This window comes from Protopterus annectens, chromosome 1.part0, assembly GCF_019279795.1.
Source record: "Protopterus annectens isolate FY-2018-M chromosome 1.part0, PAN1.0, whole genome shotgun sequence".
NCBI lineage: Eukaryota > Metazoa > Chordata > Ceratodontiformes > Protopteridae > Protopterus > Protopterus annectens.
In genome coordinates this window covers 951499027-951525419 of record NC_056725.1, presented here as the reverse complement: position 1 = coordinate 951525419, position 26393 = coordinate 951499027, and the positions used below count along the sequence as shown (strand labels likewise).

Below are 26393 nucleotides of genomic sequence, written 5' to 3'. Positions count from 1 at the left end.
TCCAAATACTTATTATGTAGATTTTTAATTTTTTATGTTATTATTACCACCTGTCTGATTTTCCAGTTTTACTTTGTCAAAATTTTCTTCTATATTGTTCAGTTCTTTGTAGCATTGTTTTTTTCTTTATTGATAGCCAATTGGTGACTCTTCAAAAAAAAAAGATATGCTTTTAGGACATCCCATAGATAGATTTCTGAAATATCTCCTGTATTGCTAATTTCTATAAAAGGAATAATTTATTTAATAAAAAAAAACCTTTAACATCCTTTAAGCAAGTTATATATACACTGGTATCCTTCTGAATATAATGTTATTGTTAGGTTTTTAAAACAGCTCAAAAGTAATTGCATTGTGATCTGAAAGTGGTCAAGATACCACTTTGCCTAGTTTATCTATCAGCTTATTGGAGACATGTAATCTATCAATTCTTGATTGTGTTCTACGTCTATGTGAGTAATGAGTAAAGGAAAGTGATTCTGGATCTGAGAAATCATTTATATCCCTAAGGTGAAATAGTTCAGTGAACTTTAACAGTGCCTTTGCTGATGCCTGTATTTTCTATTTACCTGCTGTATTACTATCCTTTTGTGAAAATATACAATTAAAATCTCCTGCTAGTATGATGCTGCCTTTTGAAATTTGAATTACTTGTTCTGGAAGTTGTTTAACAGTCTTAATTCCTGTTCCAGGAATTCAGCATACGTTATTAAGGGTCAATATTCTCTTATTATATTCTAGGGTAAAAGAAAAAAAGAGTACCTTTATCATTAGTGTATAAGTCAATGATTTTAGGCATAGGCAAATAATTTTTCCATAATTTAGTACCTCTTTTTTATTATTTTGTGAACTAGATAATATAGAGTAATATTATTAAGTCTCGGATGGGCGTTCCTTCATTGAAGGTTGTGCGTTAGGCCCGTCAAGCCAGCACGTAAAACTCTACTGCCAATCATTAGCGGACCGTAGTTCCGCTGTGGCAACCCCTAACCGGGAAAAGCCGAAAGACACAACAACATTATAAGTCTCTCTTTTTCTTCTATCAATAGGTATGTTTCTTGTAAAAAATAACTTGTTAACTAGTTAAATAACTTCAAATATTTGTTTAGACTACCCCTCTTGCAATATTCAATCCATTAACATTTATGGAAATACAGTTAATAAATGTCATTTGCCATACAAGTCAACAATGTAGACGTAGCTCTCTTAAAATTAACTATATGGACCTGGTATAATATCGCTTCTTTGTTAAAGAACTGCTTGTTAATAGTTATACTGACATAAATACTTAAAAGTTTAATTAGATACTTAATTGTTATTGTAGACACACAAAAAAAAAAAAAAAAAAAGAACTTTTAATGTAACTAAACACTTTTAAAATCCTTCAAACCCCTCACAGAGTCTAACACTCCCTGTGTGAATAGTCTACCCCATCTACTGTTTTAAAAAGCCCAAACCCCTCTGTTTCAATTAAAGAAAATTGTCATTAACAGAAAAGTGAACACAAGTCTGTATCCTTTAAAATCAGTATATATGTGTGAAAAAGTATTATACGTCCCAAACATGTTGTTTAACTTACATATTTCTCATTGTTATATGTTCATAAAAACATTAAGAGATAACATTTCTTGTTATCATTCGATAACTTTATACAGTCTTGAATCTTATCTACTGTCATCTTGAAAAGGTGAGAAACTGCTGTACTGCAGTTAAAGGTTCTTATTATGTGCCTCACAAAAAGATCAATTTCCTTCCTGAATCATCTATTTTCATTCAGTGAAAATGTAATAATAATAGACAGATGTCATGAAACATTTAAAAAATAATGTATTGCTATTTGTGCTCAGTAGTTTACTATAATAAACTAACACATCCTATGTCATCCCTATTAAACATAAGGTTTGTTACTTTCTTTGTTTTGTACTGTATATTATAACTTCAAGTGTAATGATAATATACTCATGATATTAACATCAAGCTTCTAATAAAATGTTTGTCAATGTCATGTATATGTTCCTGTCACTATTAATGTAATGCTTCTATAAAATATCTTAATATGTACATTCAAGTATAGTCTTCAAGAAATGTACTCAAGAATATGTCACAGTACATGCAACATCATTTTGTTTTCCTTATTAAATGATAAAGAGCAAGACTTCTGACAGAATCTGGACATTTTGCAAAAATCTGGACAGTTGAGAGGTATGCGAGGTATTTTCAATTTCACACACAAACTGTCACTCCTTCCCTAGCAGCACTTGACTATTCACATCCCAAGAAAAACTTTGCATTTTTATAAGTCTAAATCACTCAAATCTGTTCTTATTCTACTTGAGAGTTGTGAGCCCTCCTCTGCTTATCTGTATTACTGTCTAATACCCGTAACCCTGCCCCTCCCCCTGCCCGTAACCCCAAATCTACACCTTGACTTAGGAAGAAAGCCTTTCTGTGGCTCTGCTACTACTGTTAATATGGATTTGGAGAGTAGTAGGGCAGATCTTTTCAATGACATGACTTTCAGTAAATGTACTTTTCAGTAAAATGCCATTTTCATTGAAATGTGGATTCAGTGACTCATACCTAAACTATATATATATATATATATATATATGTATATGTGTGTGTGTGTGTGTGTGTGTGTGTGTGTGTGTGTGAGTATATATCTATATCTATATATATATATATATATATATATATATATATATATATATTTATATATATATATATATATATATATGTGTGTGTGTGTGTGTGTGTGTGTGTGTGTGTGTGGCTGTATATATATATATATATATATATATATATATATATATTTATTTTTTTTATATATACATAGATATATATATGTAGATATGTGTGTGTGGCTGTATATATATGTATGTACATATATATATATATATATATATATATGTGTGTGTGTACATACATATACACACACACGTGTATGTGTGTGTGTATATGTATGTACACACACATGTGTATGTGTGTGTGTACATACATATACACACACACATACACATGTGTATATATATATATATATGGATCTACTTTGATCCAGCGAATTTACTTTTCATCGAAATGTAAATTTGCGACCTCATGCGAAAGTGCATTTTTTTGAAAATACACTTTCGTGTAAAAACAAAAATAAAACCTAAACCAAAAAAAAAAACACACTAAACACAATTATGCAGCCTGCGCCCCCACACCCCTCTACTTTAATATTCTCACTCCGAGATTGCACTACAGTGGTGAAAAGGGAATATTCCCTTATCCCCACTGTACCACGATCTCGGCAATAATTTGCTTAGTAGTACATCAACACTAAACGTTGATGTACAACTTACGTTACATGCGAACTGCATGTTTTTATTTCTTTTCTGTTTCTTTTTATTTCTGTTTTTACATGAAAGTGCATTTTCGAAAAAATGCACTTTCGTGTAAGTGAGGTCACGAATTTACGTTTCAATGAAACGTAAATTCGTTGGATCAAATGGGATATATATGTATATATATAGGTCTACTTTGAAACATCTAAAACCCATATCATCTAATTTCATAACATTGAGACCAGAACATGTAAAACCCATAACGTTGAATTTCATAACATCTAACACTACAAATCACAAGAAAATAACATCCCCTCCACATATAACGACACCAAACTACCAAACACACTTTTTACTACGTTTCTGCAGGGGGGGCAAGCCCCCCTGCAGCCCCCCTGTGGGGGGCTCCACCCCCACACCCCCTATAAATTAAATATACCAACTCCAAGATAGCACTTTAGTGAAAAAGTTTATTTCCTAACCCCACTGTATTAAGCCCCCCCTGCAGAAACGTAGTAAAAAGTGTGTTTGGTAGTTTGGTGTCATTATATGTCATTATATGTGGAGGGGGATGTTATTTTCATGTGATTTATACTGTTAGATTTTATGAAATTCAATGTTATGGGTTTTAGATGTTTTGGGTTTTAGACTTTCTGGTCTCACTGTTATGAAATTAGATGTTATGGGTTATAGATGTTTTGAAGGGGAGCCATATATATATATATATATATATATATATATATATATATATATATATATATATATATATATGAGCCATTTATAATCTTGAAATACTGAAATGTCGTATTTCAGTATCTAGAGACTATAAATCCAAATGTTTAAAATAGCGAAAGTTCATAATCGCGAATTCGCGGTTATGGCCTTATGCTATGTGATGCCCAGTATTGTGTGTTTATGTTGCGCATTGCCGTGTGTGGATCTAGGTGTTTTGTCAGGTAAGTGAGTGTTTGTGAGGGATTTGAGTGGGAGTTAGAGTGTGTTTGAGTGTGCTGATGTATGTGTGAGGGACTGGAGAATGTGCATGTGTGAGTTTGCTTTTGTTTCCTGTTTGTGCAATCTTGGAGTTAGTATATATAAGTAGGGGGTGCTTATGTGTGTATGAGTTTTGTATCTGTGTAGTTTTTGCTTGCTTATGTTGTGATGTGGGTTTTGTGGTGTATGTATGGTGTAGTGTATGCGGTTTGTTTGGTGTTTTGAATTTTGCGGTTTTGGGCTCAGGGTTTTTTCTGAAATTTGATGTTTCAGTATTTCAAGATTATGAATTGAATCTATAAATATATATATATTATGTGTGTGTATATATATATATATATATACACACACACACACACACACACATATACACACACACACGCACATACACACACACACACACACACACACACACACACACACACACACACACACACACACACACACACACACACACACACACACACACACACACACGCGTGTGTGTGTGTGTGTGTAGATGTCTGACGAGCCATCAAAAATGCCATCTGTCAAATGCAATTGATCAAACACAACTTGTCAATCAGCAGCCTATCAAAAAAAAGAACAGACTTTGTTTTTTGCACACCCTATAACCACTATTAATTATATAGATCAGCTTTGAGATCCAGAGGTGGATCTTGGTCAAATGAGGCCCTAGGCAAAGTAATGGACCAGGGCAACCCCCAATAACCATTCTCTTGTACCATTACTTGGCTGTCTCTCCCCATTTACCATAAACACTATTCAAACCTGTCAGAGCACATACTGTTCTCTTTACATTTACAGTAATCAATGAGATTTGATTTTCAACCTTTATTTCAAATTTTATACAACAAACACTGATGGCCTTTTGCTACTGAAAACAAAACAATCACACTAGAAATAGACGTAGCATGATCAACAGTAAACTTCTTTTCCTTTGAAAGTCATATTCTTTGAAAATCCATCTAACTAGTGGCATTTTATGTGTACATTTATATTCACAGATATCCCGCAAACCTAGCAATTTAGCTACATTTTTGACTACATCCTTTCCAGATGTCTGTGTCAAAAATAACAGCAATACTAATGAACAAAGTCACACATTTGAAATTTGTTTCAGTTGGGAGGGTAGCCTACTGGTTAAGGTGTTTGCCTTACAAACACAAGGTGCAGGGTTTGAGTCTCACAAGGGATAATTGGCTAGGTTTAAAATGGCTCGCAGGGGCAGTTAACCTAGTATTAATCTATGAACCTATGAACAAACACATGGTAGCCAAAGTATTCCAGCTTAATTCACAGACATACATGCACATGCACACTAGTCCTGCAAAGCCAGATTAATTACTGTTTAAAATGTCCAGATGATAAGAACACAAGATACTTTTGTCCACAACAGAGACCCCACCACAACACCAGCAGTTACAACAACTCGATTGACTGTGTACACCCATTATTGTTATGAAGATGTAAATTAAATGTAGTCTTTTTGTAGCTGTTGATGAACGACATGAAACTGTATAAAGATCACTACCACCATATCATAAGATCCAGCCATGTGTAGCACAGTTTAAATAGAATAGTATTTAAAAGGCCGTAAGGAATTTCAGGTCTGTATTATAACAGTGAACCACTTAAAATAACGAATGCTGTATAATTGACGCTAAAATATCAAAATGGCAAAATGCCGAACACACAGAACACCGATTTTTTTTCCCCAGGGGAAAAAAATCGCTGCTTTGTAAAAAAAAAAAAACACAAAATAAAGTGGGGGGCTGTGCCCCCCACACCCCTCCTACTTAAATATACCAACTCCGAGATCCCACCACAGGGGAGGAAATGGCAAAGTCCCAAAAATGGCCCAGTGATTTTTTTTTTCCCTATGAAAAAAAATCACTGTACCATGCGTTCGGGATTTTGCCATTTTGATTAAAAAGGTCCTGTTAAACAGCATTTGCTATTTTAAGCATTCGCTGATTTAATAGAGAACCAAAATATCAACTACCTAATTACATATGCTGAGTCAGTATGCATAATCAGTGCAGAAGTAAAACTCATCTGAATAATTCCACATTTAAGAGAGCTATTACTAATGCAGACATTGCTGCTGGCAACCAGCTTTGTATTTCACTGCTTCATCTACAGAGGCAGTGTGCATTACCCTTTCAGAACAAATTGCCTATGAGGTATTAAAATTGGTGTGCTGGTGAAATCCCCATGATTTCCTAAACTAGATCATCTATGCAATATGGAAAAGCTAAACAATGAGAGCAGCTTCATAGTTACTAAGCATACAGTCCCGGAGACCATTAAGGAGCCTAGCCCAAATTCCCAGTTGCTCCAAAGCACTTTCATATTAAGTGAATTGTTCAACGCCAACAGTAGGCAAATGAAGGTGTGGAGAGTCAAACCCTGCTTCCTTGCCACAGGAAGCAACTCATTAACAAGTTAGCACTTTAGTACTCTGCACAAACTGCCAGAGTAAGTGTTTTTAAAAATGGTTTGCAATCTGGTCTTCTAGAGAAGGTAGTGTCAGTAAAATACGACTACATAATGGATGCTGAAGAATAGACAGTCTTGATCATCATTCCAAATAATGCAGACTGTATTACCAGACAAATGTAAACCCCTTTGCAGTTGCTGAAAGTACCACAGAAAATATGTTACTAAAATGCAACGTTTAGACTATATTACACAATTTAGGTTTATTAATGAATTCATTCATTGTTTACTGCAACGAGTAAAGTAAACCAATTAAACACAATATTGTGATGACCCTCCACTGGACCAGCAATCAAGGAGCCTCATTCCTCTCTACTGGCACCTGTGGGAGGACATTCACAGGGAGGATAACAGGCACACACACACACACACACACGATTTCCAGATGCAGCTCTCTGCATCAAGTGCAATTCCCCTTAAGTGCACACAGAGACCACCATCAGTCCGGGGGTGGTTTCTCCCTCTTCCTTCAGATTCACAGTAAGACTTCCCACTAGCACAGCTTTAGAGTTGAGATCTCAGCTGAGTGACCAGGCCAAGACCTCCAGCACCCTCTCTGTCCAACCAATGGTTCATGTCCCTGCTCAAGTAGATGACACACACATTCTTTGAGATTTGATTTACACACACACACACACACTCACACACCTGGTAAAGGCCGGCACAGGTTTACTAGCTATTTCCCATTCTGCCCAGACTGTCAGGTAGTTACCACTATCACCAGTCACTTCTTATCAGCTACTTTAGGGCCCTTAACAAAGGGTGTCCAATCTTATTGTGTAACATTAATACTAATACAAATGATAGTTTGACCAAGAGCAAGGCTATTTGGAGTGGCCCACATAGTGTCACCAAATAAATATGCAATACTCTCAAAACTTAAATATCTTTCCACAGATCAGTAGCAATGAAAGATTTAAATATATTTAATAATAAGTAATAAAAGAAAAAGACATTACTAAATATATATTCACAGTAACATCAGAGTTTAAAACCACAGGAAATATTTAAAATAACATTGCAGTACAGGTTAACATAAATAAAGAAAAATATCTAAACTAAGCTTCACTATATTTCTGACTGTATCTAAGAGAATTATAATATTCCTTAGTAACTTACTTATAAAGCAAGGCAGATGTGGTGAGTGGTTCTTATTGTTGTTGTCAAGTCCAAGACAGAATGCAGAATGCTCTGTCTCACTAAGAGACTTCTCAAAATAATATCTAAAATGTCACTGCTGAGATAGCTTGCAGAATGAAATAATTTCTGGTCATCTGACATCTAGTTCTCGTGCAAACCCCCTATTATTGATGCTGGCAGTATTTAGCATCTTCTTGTAAAAATACTCATACAAGGGTTTTTGCTCAGATCTTTGGCAGATGTTGGAAGTCATAAAACAATTGCATTCCTTCATGCCTCCAAAGTAGCAATTAATTCACCCCAATGACAATACAGAAAGCTTCCTAGTACAGACTTTGTGTCTCTGGCTGCACTGAAATATTTTTATGACCTAACCCATAAAGTAACTTAATTTCAGATATTTTTTCTAAAGTTTGCTGGACTTGGGTTAACCCTCCAGTTTCCTCTGTTAACATACACATATAAGCAGTTACAAGAGTGCATGTACATTTCTGTTCTCTTCCAGTAGGCACACTGTGGATACATTATAAGCCCAAACACTTTACAAATACCTTTTCAACACAAACCTCTGTACAGAGCAGTTTGATATACAAACAACATACAGTTCTACTGCATTTGTAACCCAGGGATCTTATATAAGTTAGTTTGATATTCACAAATGACATATTAATTATTTACAAAATTCCAGGTAGCTGTGTTGGCAGTACCTCCTTTCATCACAGATATAAATACTGCATCGGCTTTGGTTCAACAACCCACAAGTCCTACAAAAATTAGAAATATTATTGTGCACAATGTAGTATTACTTTTGGTGGGGGGAGCTTACATACTTGCAGAATGCTTGCAAATAGCTCAAACTCAAAAGAAACTACAGCTACCAAATTCAACTGTTTCTTCACCAATTCTATCCTCTCACTTATAAAAGACAACCATGATACCTGTCTTGTCACCCCACCAGCAACCAGTTTTAACAGCATTACTCTCCTTCTCAAACCTGTCCAGGCAGTCAAGATAAAAAAATTGTTAACTAAACTAAAACCAATGTCACTCACAGCTGATCAGCTACCAAATGAATACCTCATATCAGCAGCTGATGTCATTTGCTACCCCATATCAATATTAATGAACAGATCCATCGTTGAGAAATACATCCCAAAGATCTGGAAAATTTCATACGTAATGCCTCTACACAAAGGTGGGTCCTCACTAGAACTCTAATTTTAGGCCAGTTTCCATCCTGTCACCTCTTTCAAAACTTTTGGAAAAAGTTATCCATAGTCAACTACTCGATCACCTGCTAGAAAATAATCTGTTATCAAATTCTTAACATGGCTTCCATCCCAAACATAGCAACTGCACTCCTAAGCTTTACCAACACCATAACCAACTCAAGAAATGAAGGAAAACATGTCTGCTCTATATTTCTAGATATATCTAAAGCATTTGACACAGTATCTCATGAAAATTTTTTATATCAGCTCGTCTTCTTCAGCATATCTCAGGAAACCTTCTCCTGGTTCCACAGCTATCTCTCTAATCACCAACAGGCTATGAAGTGGAAAAAAGATCTCTCCTCTCTGCTACCAGTCACTGTTGGTGTCCCACAAGGTTCTGTACTATGGCCACAACTTTTCTCTATCTTTACAAACAAACTTTACTTGACCAACAACCTTGCCACTCTCATCCAGTATGCAGATTAGTCCACTGTCATCTCCTTTGCACCCTCCCTACCTCAGCTATAAGAAACCCCCCAAAAATCCTTCTCTGCCATAGCAACCTACCTACACAGCCACCAACTCATTCTTAACCCCAACAAAATGAAATTAATGCTTCTCCAGAACAGCCAGACTACACCCAACAGCCACAATCAGCATTTTGAAATCATCTCTTCCAGCAACACATGAATTGAACCAATCACAGAAACAAAGCTACTAGGTGTCACCATTGATAGCAGTCTAAAATTTGACAAACATGTGGATCAAGTTATTAAAAAAAGTCCACATCAAATTAGGTTCCCTCTGTAGAATCAAGCCTTACCATTTCTCCAGACAAGCAGTAGCCAGGACATACCTTCTATTCACCTCATCATATGCCAACCCAATATTCACGAAACTTAGAAAAGCAGACCTAAATAAGCTAGAGGCCTGTTACCACAAAATCGCCAAACTCGCTGCTGACCTTCCTAACTGAACCCATCACTGCATGGCTCTCAAACAACTAAAATGGCTAGAGCTACCTAACGTCTTTGTCTTCAACCAAAGTACTGTAACCCACTTTGTAATGCTAAAGCATAGTAAATGTCCAACCCTCCAAAACTTAGTACAAACCCAAACTAACAATAGACCTCTAAGATCTTGTAACGAATTCCTGCTAAAAGTCACCAAATCAAACAAGTTCAAAGACTCCCTTTATTCAAATCAAATCTCAGAAAAAATGGAACTCTATCCCTTGTAATATTCTTGCAACAGAAAACCCCACATCATTCAAAAATGCTCATAAAACTCACCTAAATGACAACTGGACGTGCTACTGGACTTCCTCAGACTAATATGCAATACCACTTCATCATCTTTCAACTCTTTCCATCCCTGCTCTTCCTGCTGACCTCATCCACAGACCTTATTGTTAGGGTCACAGACTCTCAGAATACTCGTACTAAATCCCATAAAATGCACTGTAGCTGTTGTGAAACTTTGACTATGTGCTGATTAACTCTGTGTTAATCCAGTAAGTTTCTCACTAATTTAATCCTACAAGCTGTACTTATGAAAATCGTGATGTATATAGTACTACAAGTCTTTTGTTTCTGTGACAAATGTAACCAATGTATGTTGTTACTATAAGGCAAAAAGTCTTATTTTTCTTGTGAAATTGTAAACAACTATGACTTGTAGACATATATATATATATATATATATATATATATATATATATATATATATAAACACAATGTAATATATTGTACTTTCTTGTATGTGGAGATTTTCTCCCTGGGCATCCATTGAAAAGGGGCTACAGTAAACTCTCAGTTAACTTGCATCCATGGGGATTGGTAGATGCTGGATAACTGTAGTTTCTGGTTGCTTGAGAGATACTATTAAAATAGGCCTGAATAATACTATACCCTATACTATTTGTTTGGTTTAACTTGTTGGATTGGTAGATGCTGGATAACTGTAGTTTCTGGTTGCTTGAGAGATACTATTAAAATAGGCCTGAATAATACTATACCCTATACTATTTGTTTGGTTTAACTTGTTCTTAAGTTGGGGAGGGAGGGAATTTATTCCTAGCTTCCTTTTTAAAATTCTAAGACTCTAAAAATGTAAAGTATGTTGCTGCGGGGGGGGGGGGGGAGTGCAACAAATGAAAATTGTACTGTATTTCTTCGATATTTTTTTTGCCAGTTGCTTGACTTCCAGTTAACTGAGAGTTTACTGTACTAAGTCCAATCCGACCACAAATGTCAAGTAAATAAATAAAATTGTTGACTTCCCTGTCTTCACTGTCATCAGAATTAGCTGCACCATCTGACATCACTCAGTACAGGTTTAATCTACTTGTAAAATGTTTAACAATGCTGCCTTGTTGCAGTGTACATTGCCAGAGTCAGCAGACCTGGACTGTCGACAAATGTGACCCTAAACAGCAATGATTCAGGCCCCCTCCAGCCATACAAATATCCCATTACTTGGATGTCTCTCCCTATTTACTATAAACATTGCTCAAAACTGTCAGCGTACATGCAGTTTGCTTCTTTACTTTTACAATTATCAGAGTTCTGGATTTCAATTAAAACTTATTTAAAATTTTATAGAAAAAACCCACCGACTTCCATTTTTCTCAAATATTTTTTTATTTTCAATTAAAATAACATTTACATAATATTTTTAAATATCATTTTAAACAACTGTATACAATATTTACAATAGCCTGACTTTCAGTTATATATACTGTATGTTATAAAATATAACTTCCATTTTCTAAACAAAAGAAAACAATCTCACATTGAAGAGTCTTAACATAAGAAACAGTAAACTTCTCTTCCCTTGAAACTCACATTTAGTGGAAATGCATCTGACAACCCATTAAACTACAAAAGACATGCTGGGATTCATATGCAAATAGCATCTCGTGTAGTGCTAATTACTGTCTATGCAAAGGGTGCAGGAATTCAAAAGACAAATGTTAAACCATTTGCTAACAGCCTAGGACTGCCCACTGGACATAAGTATCCCTTTTCAGGAGCAGCCTAGGAGTACTGTTTGGCCCAGTAACTTGGCAGAGTCCCATAGATGACAAATGAAGGCTGAGATAATCAAACCATGTACTACCAATAGCAGGACTTTAACAGCTGCATTAAGTGCTAGCCAAACTGTTATAGCCCAAACACAGTGAATTTCCACCTGTGCGCCTGCAGAAAGCAAGCTAAATAAAATTGTACTCATTGTACTCATTGTTAAACATGTTAGTATTAAACTCCTAGGTTTCATGCTGTCAAATGTATTCATTGCTAAATAATAAACAAACTGTTAGTATTCAACAGAACAAGGAAGGTGAGGATTATATCCAAAATTATGCTTTTTTTATGCAGCAATCAATTTCCTTCCTTTACACTGCAGCTCCTCTAGAGAATGAGTAGTTACTAGGTTTGCAGTCCAGGGGGCCATTGAGTAACCTAGCCTAAATTTCCAATGGCCCCAAAGCACTGTCTAGGTAAGTGACTTGCTGAATGACAGGGCAGGGAATAGATATGAGAAAGATCCGAGATGTTCTGCAAAACTGAAGACAGATAAGGGCAGACTATTCTAAATCATTTAAAAAGTTAACAGAACAACAGGTTTTGCATCAACATGTATTTTATGTACCACATAACTGAAATTTTGACCGACATTCTGGTAAATCACTGAGAAAGACGCTAAAAGAAGCCTGGTGGTTGGTGTGAAGGATTAAGACTCATGCTTCCCATAGCTTAGGCACAGAGTTTGATTCTGTGTAATGCTGAGAATGTCACTTAACTAGACAAGTGCCTATTACTGGAGCACTGTGTGCACAAACACACATGCACTCACTCACACCTCATTCATTAAGTGCTAATATGGCACTAAACTGATTGGGACTTCATGAGCGAGTGCTTCTTTATTCTGCAACAAAAACCTGTTATGAATTCCCATGCCATTAGTTTGCCAAGGATAAATATTGCACCACTGATCTGCTTTGTGTGCGTGCATGCAAATGATTCTGAAGCATGCATGCATATGCGTCAAGCAGGAAACTTTTTTAAGGTAAAATGGGCTTTTTTTTTTAAATGAAAGTTACATGACTGGGCTCCATAGTCAGGACCAGGCCCTAAGCCATTGTGTAATCCTCACAATACCTCAGTCTCACACAATAAGATAGCCAGATCATTTGCTCAACTTATATTTGATCAGCTGTGCCAGTATTTTTCCAGGTTCTACAAATTAACATTAGATACATTGTTGCTAACCCGTATGTATGTGCAGATGCAGATTCATTACATACATACTTGCACTTTATCTGTCTTCTCTCCCTTTCTATTAACATCATTTGTTTACTGTTTTGGATCATGTTTTAAGACTACATTTTGAAATGTAAGTAGTAATATTTATTTTATATGTATAGCCTGTTGTGACCCTTGGTCACACTTGTTGGAGACCACTATATACTAATAAGCCAGCAGCTGAAGGGCCTAAAGGCTCTCAAATATTAAAAGGTAGCACAGCCACTATGTAAATGTTGTAGGGAACCCTCAGTCATTGTGGCAAGCAAATCTGAAGCACAGCAGTAACTGTGAATCAATTAAAATATATATCATATGTTAAAATACATTTTCATTATTTATCGTTGTTGTCTTTATTATTTCATTATTATCTTTTCAGTCATAGTCTAAGCATTGGGTTCATCCCAGCTAAGTGGAAAATTGCCACCATTATTCCCTTGCACAAAGGTGGTACTTCTACTGACCCTGGGAACTACAGACCTATTAGCCTGACTAGCCTTATCTGCAAGGCCATGGAGCGAATCATCATGGACCTTATCAACAAAGATATAGGTAATCTCTAAACCCTTGACCCTACTCAGTTTGGGTTTGTCAAAGGGAGATCATGCCTGTTAAACCTGGTGGACTTCTTCAAGACAGCCACCAAGGTACTGGATGAGGGGAAATCTGTGCATACAACCTATCTAGACGTAGCCAAGGCTTTTGACACTATCCCCCACTCAGGCATCATTGACAAACTCACCCAGCTAGGTAGCAACCCTTATATCATTAGATGCGTCGCTAACTGGCTCACTGACACAACACATATGTTCAAAATTGGTGAATCCACCTCCAACAGCAGACCTGTAACCAGTGGTGTTCCACAGGGATCAGTCCTGGGACCTCTACTGCTTGGAATCTGTTTCTCCAGAGTACAAGCAAAAACTAAAGGTCTGTGACTGACAAAGTTTGCTGGTGATTGCAAACTGGGAGCAGTCATAGAATCTCCAAATGATGTCAACACCCTAAAGAGGGTCTTACACAAACAAATGATTGGTGCCAAAGTCATGCCCTTAAACTCAATGCAAAAAAATGTATAATCATCCCTTTCAGTAAAAGCAATGTTCCTGCTAACTACCACATCAATAACAATACCCTATATACAGACTCAGATGTGAGAGACCTGGGCACACAGGTTGACGGCAGTCTTACCTTTGATCACCATGTCTCCACAGAGAAGGGCATTCTGTATTGCTCATCTCATAAGTAAGGGCATTGTCTCCAGAAAAAAAGAAGTTATAACATCCCTGTCATCTTCCCTCATCAGGCCAATAGTTGAGTACAGAACCCCTTTTGGTGTGTACCTTTCCATGAACCTGCAGCAATTGGAGAAACCACAAAGGTTCCTCACAAAGAAAATTCAAGGTCACCAGCCTGAAATCACTGTCACTTTATTCTGTTTCATACAGACTACTCAAAGGCGATCTCTGCCTTGCATTTAAGACAATCTCTGACCCTGCTTTATTGGAAGTGCTGCATATCCGTAAGTCAAATTGTACATGGGTTACTTGCTCTAAAGACCTTAACCTGGTACGTGACATTACTAGAACCTGCTGGAGTGACAGATTTGTCTCCCAGAAGTTACCACACATTTGAAACAGACTGCCACTTCATGTCAAACAAAAACCTCGTTGACCCTCTTCAAATGCAGTCTGGATGATTGGATGGGTAATGGTAAATTCACCCCACGGGTTCCACCTGCATCCCTCTTAGATATGGTCATTAGTTGCTGATCATGGAAATAAGGGTAGAACTTGGCTAGGCCTGTAAGGGCCCTAGAGTCTTTAGCCCAGTAACTTCCTATGATCCTTTGATCCTATTATGTCATAATTCCAGCTTTAGTGCAACATTTATAAGACTCTGTTTCTCATATTCTGTGGTTCATGGAATACAAGTAAAACAAAACAAAATCTCATCAGAAAATTGCATATTAGTATATATTATTACACTTTAGCACTCCACTCTCAGCAGCCTCAGAATGAAGACTCCCCTCCTCAGTTTTTGAATATATCCTCTCTATGTGATGTTCTTATTCTTCTCATGCTTGAGCTGTTTAGAACTACATGACGACATTGGCTGAGATAGTTTATATATTTAAGACCATCATAACAGGGAAAACAAGTCAAAGATAGTTAGACAGGAGTGAGGCAGGGCATTTGGCATTACAAGTTGCTGAAAGTGTCCATTAGGTGACACACCCACCTAGCTAAGTTTACATAACTGTTTCCATTTGCAGAATACATAAAACCACAAAAAGGAGGATAGGGTTCATGGTTACACATTTCTTACCTTTGTAAGTTATGATGCTCTCTACAATGTTTCCAGTTTGCTCATAATTAAAAGTCACATAAACTAAGAATGGATTTTTTTGTCTGTCAGCTTTCATCGGTATCAAAATCTATCCTTGCCATGCACAGTGTTTAAGCTACATTCATACATAACAGCTGGGCTTTGCATTGCATAAAGTGACTTTGTAGTGTTAAACTAGTCATAATACTGCATGTGCAGTACGTCATAATACAGCTGCCTCTTACACTACCTCTTTATAGATGTACACACACTCTTATACTTAGTTTGCTGGCATATTTCATACAAGCTTTGCAGCTGTAAGAAATGAACAAGGCTAGCCCAATAGAGCAGTGGCAATGTGACTGTCCATGCTGCTTCTGACCAAAGTTCAGGAATAGACTAGGACTCCTGGTAGGATTGGCAAGGGAGGGTGGCAATGAAGTGGTAGATGACCACTCCTCCTTTCCCTGGGGATGGGTAGGTAAGTGTTTGTTTTGAGTGAGACCTCTGTAGTCCAATGGGTACCGTAGTTCAATGGGTACCGGCACAATATCCTATGATGGTGTGCAGATGTCTGTGCCACGAATGCTGACCTCATTCCACATCAGTCCTTCTAATTGATAGTCTGACTGACCACCTCAATATGATGTCTCCCATTGTTTCATTCACTTCTCATTACTGGGTTCTTGCTTTCCAGCTTTTATGACTTTCACCAAAAGGTTGACTTCCTGAGTAGTTGAAGGGCCCATCCAGTAAAGAGACGTGTAAAGGATTACTGGAAAGAAGCTGTAGGGGTACACAGGTAGAGTGGATGAAGATGAGTGAATAAGCATGTGAGCCAGCAGTGTGTTGGTTGAGAGCAGGAGGGGAATTATTGGAAAGACAGTTTTGAAATGAATGACAAAAAAAATTCTGTATATTTTAAATACAAAGTTCTTAAAAGGTATGCTTAGAAAATTATTTGGGTGATTGATGATGGAAATGTAAGTAAAGCAATGTATCATAAAGGGATGAAGAAGACATATATAAATGTATTCCCAAGTATGTTAAAACAATAAAAACAAATAAGTAAGTGGAGTGTTTCTTGCTTGCTTTGCAGGTAGATATTCCCAAAGGAGTAATAAGAGTTCAAGCGCATTCATTCTCCAAAGTTTCCATGGCAGTACAGCTGACAGAAGAGTTGAAAGCCAGTGACATTCTAGCTAGATTTCTCAGTCAAGAAAGGTATGTAAAAAAACACCATCAAACGAATGTATTTTGCTGCCTCAGCTTAACCGATACTGGTTGAAACCATGCCATCTTTATGTACGTTTGAGGGATACACAGGTGTACTTTTGACAAAAGCTTCTCAATTTTTATTTAAGCCAGTTATAAAATGTATGTTCTTAATTACTGTAACTGAAGTATCTTCTCAATTTGTGTAATTGCATGATGTCCTTCAAGGATGCATCTGCAGTCATAACATATGGGTTGTCCTGCCTCAGGCAGCCCTTCGGTCGGCCGGATTCCAAAGTCTGGGTCTGGCCTCGGCTGATGTCGCACCTTCCCCGATGTCAGAACGTCTGGGGTATAAAAGCATCAGCCGACGGCATTTTCCTCAGTCTTTCTTGCCGCGCGGTGCCCGAAGCAGAAGCTGTTTGCAAGTGCTGGTCGGTCAGATCCAGTGATTTCAGCTACCGAAAACTTCGAAAAAGCTAAGTACCCCGTTGGGGACCCTTTCTTGCCTCAGCCGATGTCGGATAAAGTAAATAATTGTTTAACTTGTGGGAAACAAATACCTCATAAGGATTTCCATTCCTACTGCCTTCCTTGCTTAGGCCCAGACCACGACGTATCGTCCTGTTTAGCCTGTGCTTCCTTCAACCGACGAACTGTTAGACGTCGGTCGGAGTTTGCAGAGGAATTTTTTGGGGCTAGTTTTGCATATAAAATGCCGTCGGAGACTCCGACATCACATTTGGTGAAAAAACGGAAGGACAAGGACCGACACTCGCGGCCCGCGGTTTTGGCTGAAACCACAGTAAGGCCTACCGCCGAAACCGAGTCCTCGGAGATTCCTTCATCCATATCCACTCAACCGACCACCGTGGCCCGGGAGGCCCCAGCTGAGTCGGCTGCCGAGCTACCTACCGAATTCAGTGCCCAGGATATGTCCGGCACCATACCTTTGGACATATCTACTGCACGTGGGGCAGCTAGGCCCCCTGCTTCCATGTCCATTAAGGCCTTTTCTAGGGCTAAAGCTGCTAAACTTTCTAAAGCTTTGCCTCCCAAGACTACATCCCAGAGGCCTTCCTCTAGTTCTCAGATCCTCAGCCTTGCAGAGGACCTTATTTCTTTAATTAGAGGTTCACAACCTCACCCGGACAGGGCCTCTCACCCTCCACCAGACAAAAGGCCCAGGACTGAGCCTTCTGACCCACACTCTTCAGATGAGTCCTCGGATGGTTCTGAGTTGTCAGACCACCAGGAGGAGGCTTATTCACCCTATGAGGATTCTGATGCAGAAGAATCTATCCCTTCGGCCTCCCCTCCTGAAGAGTTTTCCTTTGGTGAGACTTTACACTCCATGAGAGAGCATTTTCAATGGCAAGGTCAGGATTTCTCTGATTCTAGAAAAAGATTAAGGACCTTTTTTACATTTACATCAGCATAGGCCCTTAGCTATACCTCCAGTCTTGAATGTAATTGATGATGTGTACAATGATGTCAGTACAGCCCCTGATACTCTCCCCCCGGCCCCTGCCAAACCTGATAGATACTACAGGGTCCCGGATTCTCATTTTCATCTGTATAAAGCCCATTCTGCAGACCCAGAAACTATTACTCTGGGCCCTAAAGGGGTTGCGGCTGCCACTGCCAAAAATCCTCTACCTTCTGAAAGAGAGTCTAGAGCTTTAGAGAGATGGGGAAAGAAGGTATATACTTCTGCAACTCTTTCCGTCAGGGCTCTAAATTGTCAATTTCATATGATACAGTACCAAGAGTATTTGTTAGATGAACTGAACAAGAAGCTTTCTTCTCCTGAGCCCCTTGACCGTAAATCCCTTCAGGATTTGGTACACAACTCACAGCAGGTTTGTAATCATTTCTTAAAGTGTGGTTATGATGCATTGGAGGCTTCATTTAGGTCAGCTATGACTGGGGCAGTTATTCGTAGCATGCCTGGCTGAAGGAACAATCTTTGCCAGACCATGTTAAAGCTAAACTCCTGGATGCTCCAATGGAGAAACAAAATTTATTTGTCTCCTCTGCTCAGGAGGTCTTAAAAAAGTATGAAGAAAAGGCAAAATCTGTGCAAACAGTTAAGGATTTCCTACAAGTACAACCACTGAGATTCAGCAGAAACTGGCCTACTAAGAATTGGTACTTTCCAGACTCGGACAGAGCCCAGAGAGGCAGGAACAGACGCCCCAGAGGCAGAGGCCAATCTAGGGGCTCTTACAGAGGCCGCCAGTGGCAGCCTGCCAACCAGAGAGGTAGTGCAACAGCAGCAGCAACAACTACTACACCAGGACAGGCTCAATGACTTTACTCTGATTCCGCCCACCACGGCTCAACTGGAAGCACCCTTGGGCAGAAAGCTTGCTTTATTCTCGGAAAATTGGCATTATATTACAAGGGACACATGGACACTGCAAATAATAGACAAAGGATACAGGTTCCACTTCCACACTTTGCCAAAAAGAAACAGAATGCCAAACCTACCACCAAATCAGAGGGCAGAGGCTTTAAAGCAGATCAACAACTTGCTTCAAATGAAAGCTATAGAAAAGGTACCACTTTCAGAGCAAGGCCAAGGATTTTACTCCAGACTATTCCTTGTACCAAGAAAAGAAAATCAATGGAGGCCTATTCTCGACCTGTCCGCACTGAATACTTACCTCATTGTGCCAAAATTCAAGATGCTGACCCTACAGCAACTTCTTCCCATGTTGGGCAAGGAGTCTTGGCTGGTGACTCTAGATCTCAAGGAGGCATACCTGCACATCCCTATTTGACCAAACTGCAGAAGACACCTCAGATTTCTTGCAGGATCAGAGCATTATCAATTCTCAGCATTGCCCTTTGGCTTATCTACTGCGCCCAGAGTATTCACGAAATGCCTGGCATCAGTAATTGCACACTGCAGACTTCAGGGGATTCAAATCTACCCTTATCTGGACGACTGCCTTATACAAGCGGACAACAAGGTAAATTTGATAAAAGACGTGGCCTATGCCATCCACCTACTACAGGCATTGGGATACACAGTCAACATCTAAAAATCAAGACTGGTTCCATCCCAAAGGATAACCTTTCTGGGTGCGGATCTAGACACAACCACCCAAATGGCCTTTCTCACAGAAGAAAAACAAAAACAACTTCCGGATTACTTCATGAATCTGACAAGACAAGCTCAGCTTACTGCAAGGAAAATCCTGCAGGCCCTGGGTTACATGGCATCCTGCATAATTCTGATACCACAGGCCAGGCTACATATGAGAAAATTACAATGGTATCTAAGGAGTGTATGGTCTCAACACAGTCACATTTTGGAAACTTTGATACCAATCATTCCTTGCCTTCAAAAGGAATTCCTGTGGTGGGCTCAGGCCTGCCAGTCCAACAGAGGGTTGCCTTTCAACAAACCAAAAACAAAACAAACCATCACCACGGACGCTTCAGACCGAGGATGGGGAGCACACATGGAGGGCAAATGTATCCAAGGCTTATGGTCTCAAGGACAGCTACACATGCACATAAAACAAAAGGAAATGCTGGCAGTGATGCATGCAATCGAGGCTTTCAAACCCTTCCTCCGTCAAGGCCACCTGTTAATAAGGACAGACAACACCACATGTGGTACATAAACAAGCAGGGAGGCACACACTCCTACCCTCTATGCCGGCTGGCTATGAATCTATGGGAGCTATGCCTGAAACTCAATATCCAACTGCAGTCCCAGTTCGTGCCAGGAAAGGAAAATGCACTGGCAGACAGCTTAAGCAGAACTACCATGGATGCACACGAATGGATGCTGCACCCAGACATCTTCCAACTCGTAACAAAGGCATGGGGAACGCCGGAGATAGATCTGTTCACCTCCCCCCTCAACCATCAACTGAGGACATTCTGCTCAAGGACATACCACCCACAAGCATGGAGGGTGGACTCTCTCTCTTTCAGCTGGAAAGCTCTAAAAGTATATGCCCTCCCACCTCTTCCTTTAATGTACAAGGTTCTACTGAAGATCAGGGAGGAACAGCCAAGAGTGATTCTGATAGCTCCAGACTGGCCAAGGCAACACTGGTATCCAATATTGAGGAGCATGTCACAGGCAAAACCATGGCCTCTCCCCCTATGGCCTCTTCTTCTGACGCAGAACAATTTCAAGATCATGCATCCCAACTTAAAAACATTGCAGCTAACTGCTTGGAAAATCCCTTAAATCCAAAACAAAATGTTTTATTTTATCACAGAGAGTGAAGGACATTATCGTGGAAGCTCGCCGGCCTTCCACAAGGAAGACATACTCAGCTAAATGGAAAAGATTTTTCATTTGGAACACATCAAAAGGCTTAGATGTGACAGTGGCAAGCATGACACATATTCTGGAATACTTAGCAGAACTGTTCCACAATGGCCTTTCCTATTCTTCCATTAAGATTCATGCCTCAGCAATTTCAGCAGAATACAATGTGGATCCACCTATCTTCTCACACCCTCTCCTCAAGCAATTTCTGAGAGGGATCACAAATATCAAACCTCCAAGAAAACCCCCTTTACCTGCTTGGGATCTCAACTTTGTCTTGGAGAAACTAACACTTCCTCCCTTTGAACCAGCAGCAACAGCAGATCTTCAGTTTCTGTCTTGGAAAACTGCATTCCTTCTGGCAATAACTTCAGCAAGAAGAGTATCTGAGTTACAAGCATTAATGGCAGTACAGCCATTTCTTATCTTCCATCAGGACAGAGTTACACTAAGAACTAATCCTACTTTTATGCCAAAGGTGGTATCTAGGGTATCCTTGAACCAAGCTATTCACTTGCCTACGTTCTTCCCAAACCCACAGAATAGAGGGGGAAAACTTCTGCACACCCTGGATATACACAGACAACTACGCTACTACTTGGACAGAACTAAAAGTAGCAGAAAAACTGACCAACTATTTGTAGCACATGCTGCTGGGGTGCAAGGAAAAGCAATTTCCAAACAGACAATTTCAAAATGGATAGGAAATTGCATTCGATTTTGTTACTCCTTTCATGGAAAGTCAGTTCCTGCAAACATCAGGTCTCATTCCACAAGGGCCACGGCCACCACTACAGCCTTCCTACAAGGGGTGGCTACCAAGGACATTTTAGAAGCTGCTACTTGGAGCTCCGTGCATACATTTACCAAACATTACAATCTACCTTTATACTCCAGATCCAGAGCAGGCTTTGCTACTGCAGTCCTGCAGGGGATCTTAACTACACCATCTTTTTCTTAGTACCTCCTCCCCCAGATTGGCTATGGTATTCTACCCATATGTTATGACTGCAGATGCATCCTTGAAGGACATAGTACAGTTTTGTACCTACCATAAATGTAGATGTCCGATAGGTATGCATCTGCAGTCAGGTTTACCCTCCCTCCTGTGGTATTCCTAGGGTGTTTACCCCTCTTTTAGCTAGCTGGGGGAATCTATTATGGTGTATTTGTTTCTATATACATGTACATGTATATATATATATATATATATATATATATATATATAATTTTGCAAATGTTTGGAATTCTATTGCATTTATCCAAATTTAGCCTTCCTAGAGGGCACCTGGCATCTGGGGCAAGAAAAACTGAGGAAAATGGCGTCGGCTGATGCTTTTATACCCCAGACGCTGTGACGTCGGGGAAGGTGCGACATCAGCCGAGGCCAGACCCAGACTTTGGAATCCGGCTGACCGAAGGGCTGCCTGAGGCAGGACAACCCATATGTTATGACTGCAGATGCATACCTATCGGACATCTACATTTATGGTAGGTACAAAACTGTACTTTTCTTTCCTCCAGAATTGTCTGTGGAATTTGCATGTGTGGTCTGTGTCCTTGTTAGAAAAACTTAAGAACAAGTATAATTTTTCAGAATGGTAGAGCCTAGCTGCAGCTAACTTACAAAACTTAGCACATTTTTTTAGAAAAAATAGTGCAGCTTTGTAGCTTAAACAGTCTGAAATGCTAGACATTATTCCAGTTTAGTAAAGCAGTAACTCTCCATGAGTCCACTTGCAGGTACCACTGATCACATTATATTATAGTATGTGTAGCACCTCCTTGCACAATAGAAATACTGTGAACATTATCTGCCAAGTCTGCTGAGGGAGCAAATAAAAAAGCATTCCATGTTTATTTTTTTATTTGTGAGTTTCATTTATTAAATAGTTGTGCAATTTAAAATGCTGTCAAAAGAGTTAATAATCTAATTCCAAAAACTTGGCACACAATGTAATCATTAATTTGGAAACAACAGTTCTGTCAATAAAGCTAGAAATACCCAAAATGCAGCCATACATTTTGATAAGATTTGTATAATCTTTATCAATAAATCATGCAATATGGAATTACTAGAAGTAACAGCAGGCATATTAGTTATTTCATGCTGAAGAATAGTCTTTGTCAAATGTCATGCATGGAGAAGGTACCTATAGGTAACAGCCAGTTTAAGGCCCACCACCAAAAATAGTGACTGTGAACAAGCTATATGTTATATAGTATACCTGTTGTCCTCTAGACATTGGTTTGCACAACAGGCCTTGAAGGAGATAAATGCAATTAAGTATGCATTAGCAAACCAAAAGTAATATACAGGCCTGACACAAATGTATTACAGAAGTGTGTGCTCCGCAAAGGAGAAAGATTATATGTTATGTAACCATTCTCCCATTTGTTATGCAATGGTACACATCATGAGTTGCAAACAATGCTGCACGTGGCAGTGAAGCTGGGTTGAAACAGCTCATGGAAACTGTAGTGCCTAGCCTGGAGGAGACTGGCAGCAGGAGGCAGACACAGTTTAGCAAATGTTGGCCTGTTTGACACTGGGGAGATCATGCCACAAATATTCTGCCATAGAATTCCAAAGGAATGCACATGCAATACCCAAACCCAGTGGTAATGCTGTAGTATTGTAACCTTACATATGACAGCCTTAGTAGCATTGTCCATGATGTGCTAATGTAAGTGACACAATGGGGCAGGAGAATAACCAGTAGAAGAGTAAGATGTGGCTAACAGCCAAGGTCATTGTGCATTTATGGCAGGGTGTGTGGATAAGGGCAGAGAACTGAGTGTGATCAGCTAAACAAGTAAAAAGCAAATCATGACGCCCATGATGGTAGTGGCATGCTCACTGTCAGCTCAGTCTGCATCGTCATGGCTCTGTGGTGGTAGGAGGGACAGTAGATCAGTCTAGCGTTACAAGGTATATGACACACAAAGTAAAGCAAAGCTGTAAGTAATGGTGAATGCAATTTGCAGCCCTGGAAATGTGGACAGTGAAGGTAATGTCCAAGAGATATGCATCTATAACATCAATTACATATGCATATCCCAATGCTTGGGCAATTGTGCTTGTCTACTGTGGCATATTAGCCTATTTTCTAAGATCGCACCTGGTGCTGAAAAACAGAATAAAAAAGTCTGTGAACACCAGTATCTGCACATAGCTGTTCAAGAATGCCCATGTATTTATGAGCAATTACCAGTTACACACATTTACTGTAGACATCTGGTTCCCTCATCCTGACTTTATGTTCCCACTGGTACAGACTGTTACAGTGGAACCTCTTCAGTTCACTTTATTGACAGTTACAGCACTCAGCAGATTATCGCTCTGGCAAGACATTGTTAGGCCTCAACCTTATACTGGGGCCCTCATGGGAGTTCTTCTGCAGACATCCATAGCAGTGCCAATGCAGGATATAGATAAGGATTTTATTCACTCTCCACTCCACCCCACCCCCACCATATGGAGCACTTTCAAACTCAGCCCCTTCAGAAGCCATGGCCACCTCACAGACTGGTATCAGGAAGAAAATGGTAGCAGATTTGTGTAGATACATGTTGTGGGAACCATGTGTCATACATCAGTGAGGAAGCATGGCAGTATGATGCAGCCCAATGCCACAAGAGAGCTGTGCAACAACAGATTTGTCCACAATGGGAGACCAGATGCTCTTGTTACACAAGGTATTGGGCCTGCACATACCAAACTAATGCAGAGTAGTTCATCACAGTGCTGCCAGTCACAGTAATATTGGTGGCATGTTTTGATTAGCAGCACTGTGATGACAACCACAACATGGTGGTGACATGCTTTGATTAGCAGCACTGTGATGCCCATCACAACATGGTGGTGACCTGCTTTGATTAGTAGAACTGTGATGCCAATCACAACATGGTGATGGCATGGTGATCGTAGGGGCATTGAGGCAGATTTGAAGATGTCTTCAGCCCCATCAAAGTCAGGGACCTGCCCATTCATGTGTAGACCTTTTTGCAGATTACAACATGTATGCATGGATGGTCACAAATCTCATTGTACAGTCTGACTCTGGTATGCATTACACTAAATTAGTGATTTGGGGATATGTAACGTAAATTATCTTATTAGTTTAATTGTTATAGTATGTGACACAAGACAGCTTGATATAAACAGCTGCTACCACAGCAATGCACATCACTCTATCTAATATTGTAGTGGAAAGAGAGTAGATCCTGAATAAAATAATGTTGGACTGCAGAATGAAGACCTGCTCTACATGTGCTGTGGTAAGGGTACCATATGTGAAGGGTAAAAGGACTCTTCAACATGTTTTATGGAGAGTTGGTAGATCAGTGGCAACCTGCTGACAAGGTATCAGGTCACACAGAGAGGGCTGTGATTGATCTCTGCAGTAAACAAAAAAAAATGCATTGCTATAAAGAGTACAGAAGTGTTGTACATCTGCTGTGGTAAAGGTACACAGGCCAATGACAGCTAAATAGGGTGATAAGTGCATGATTCTTTTATTGCCCCACAACAACTTGCTAACAGTGAGATGGGAAGCACAGGGATGGTTGAAGTTATAACTGAGAGAAGCCAGGACACAGGTCTAGGCAGCAGTAGTCCAGCAGATGTATGGCTAAGGGACTGTGTAAGGTGGACTCTGTCCCCCGATAGGTGTCTTAGACAAAAAAGGATATGTTGAAATGCACATACTTTGCATCACTAGATCAGGTTTAATACATATTGAATGCACTGTGGAGTGGTTGGGAGGGGGGTCAACTGCATAACTGACACAAGACATCAATGAGTATGTGGAACACATACTAGCTGTGCTTCATTTGGCATAGGTCAGTGCTGGCTGGTAACAGAGAGCATGTGATAACACAGTCCATCCCCATGCTGTACTACTGGGCCACTATGAGGTAGTGGCCTGTTATACTGGAGCATGATAGGCAATGACACCTTTTGTAGCAGCTGTTGCCTTATTGGTGAATGATGAGCACAGGTGGTGTTGCACATATTTTGTGACCACTCACTGACAATTGGTGTATGTCCACATTTGCAGGTACA

General features: G+C 39.3%; 1 protein-coding gene across 1 annotated transcript in view; it reads left to right on the top strand.

Moving 5' to 3' along the window:
* The window catches only part of ARHGAP18 (Rho GTPase activating protein 18), a 965702-nt gene that overhangs the window by 888581 nt on the left and 50728 nt on the right, over positions 1-26393 (top strand). Inside the window, exon 13 of the mRNA XM_044064446.1 lies at positions 16910-17034. Coding sequence (XP_043920381.1) covers positions 16910-17034 — 125 coding nt within the window. The remainder of the gene's footprint in view (positions 1-16909; positions 17035-26393) is intronic.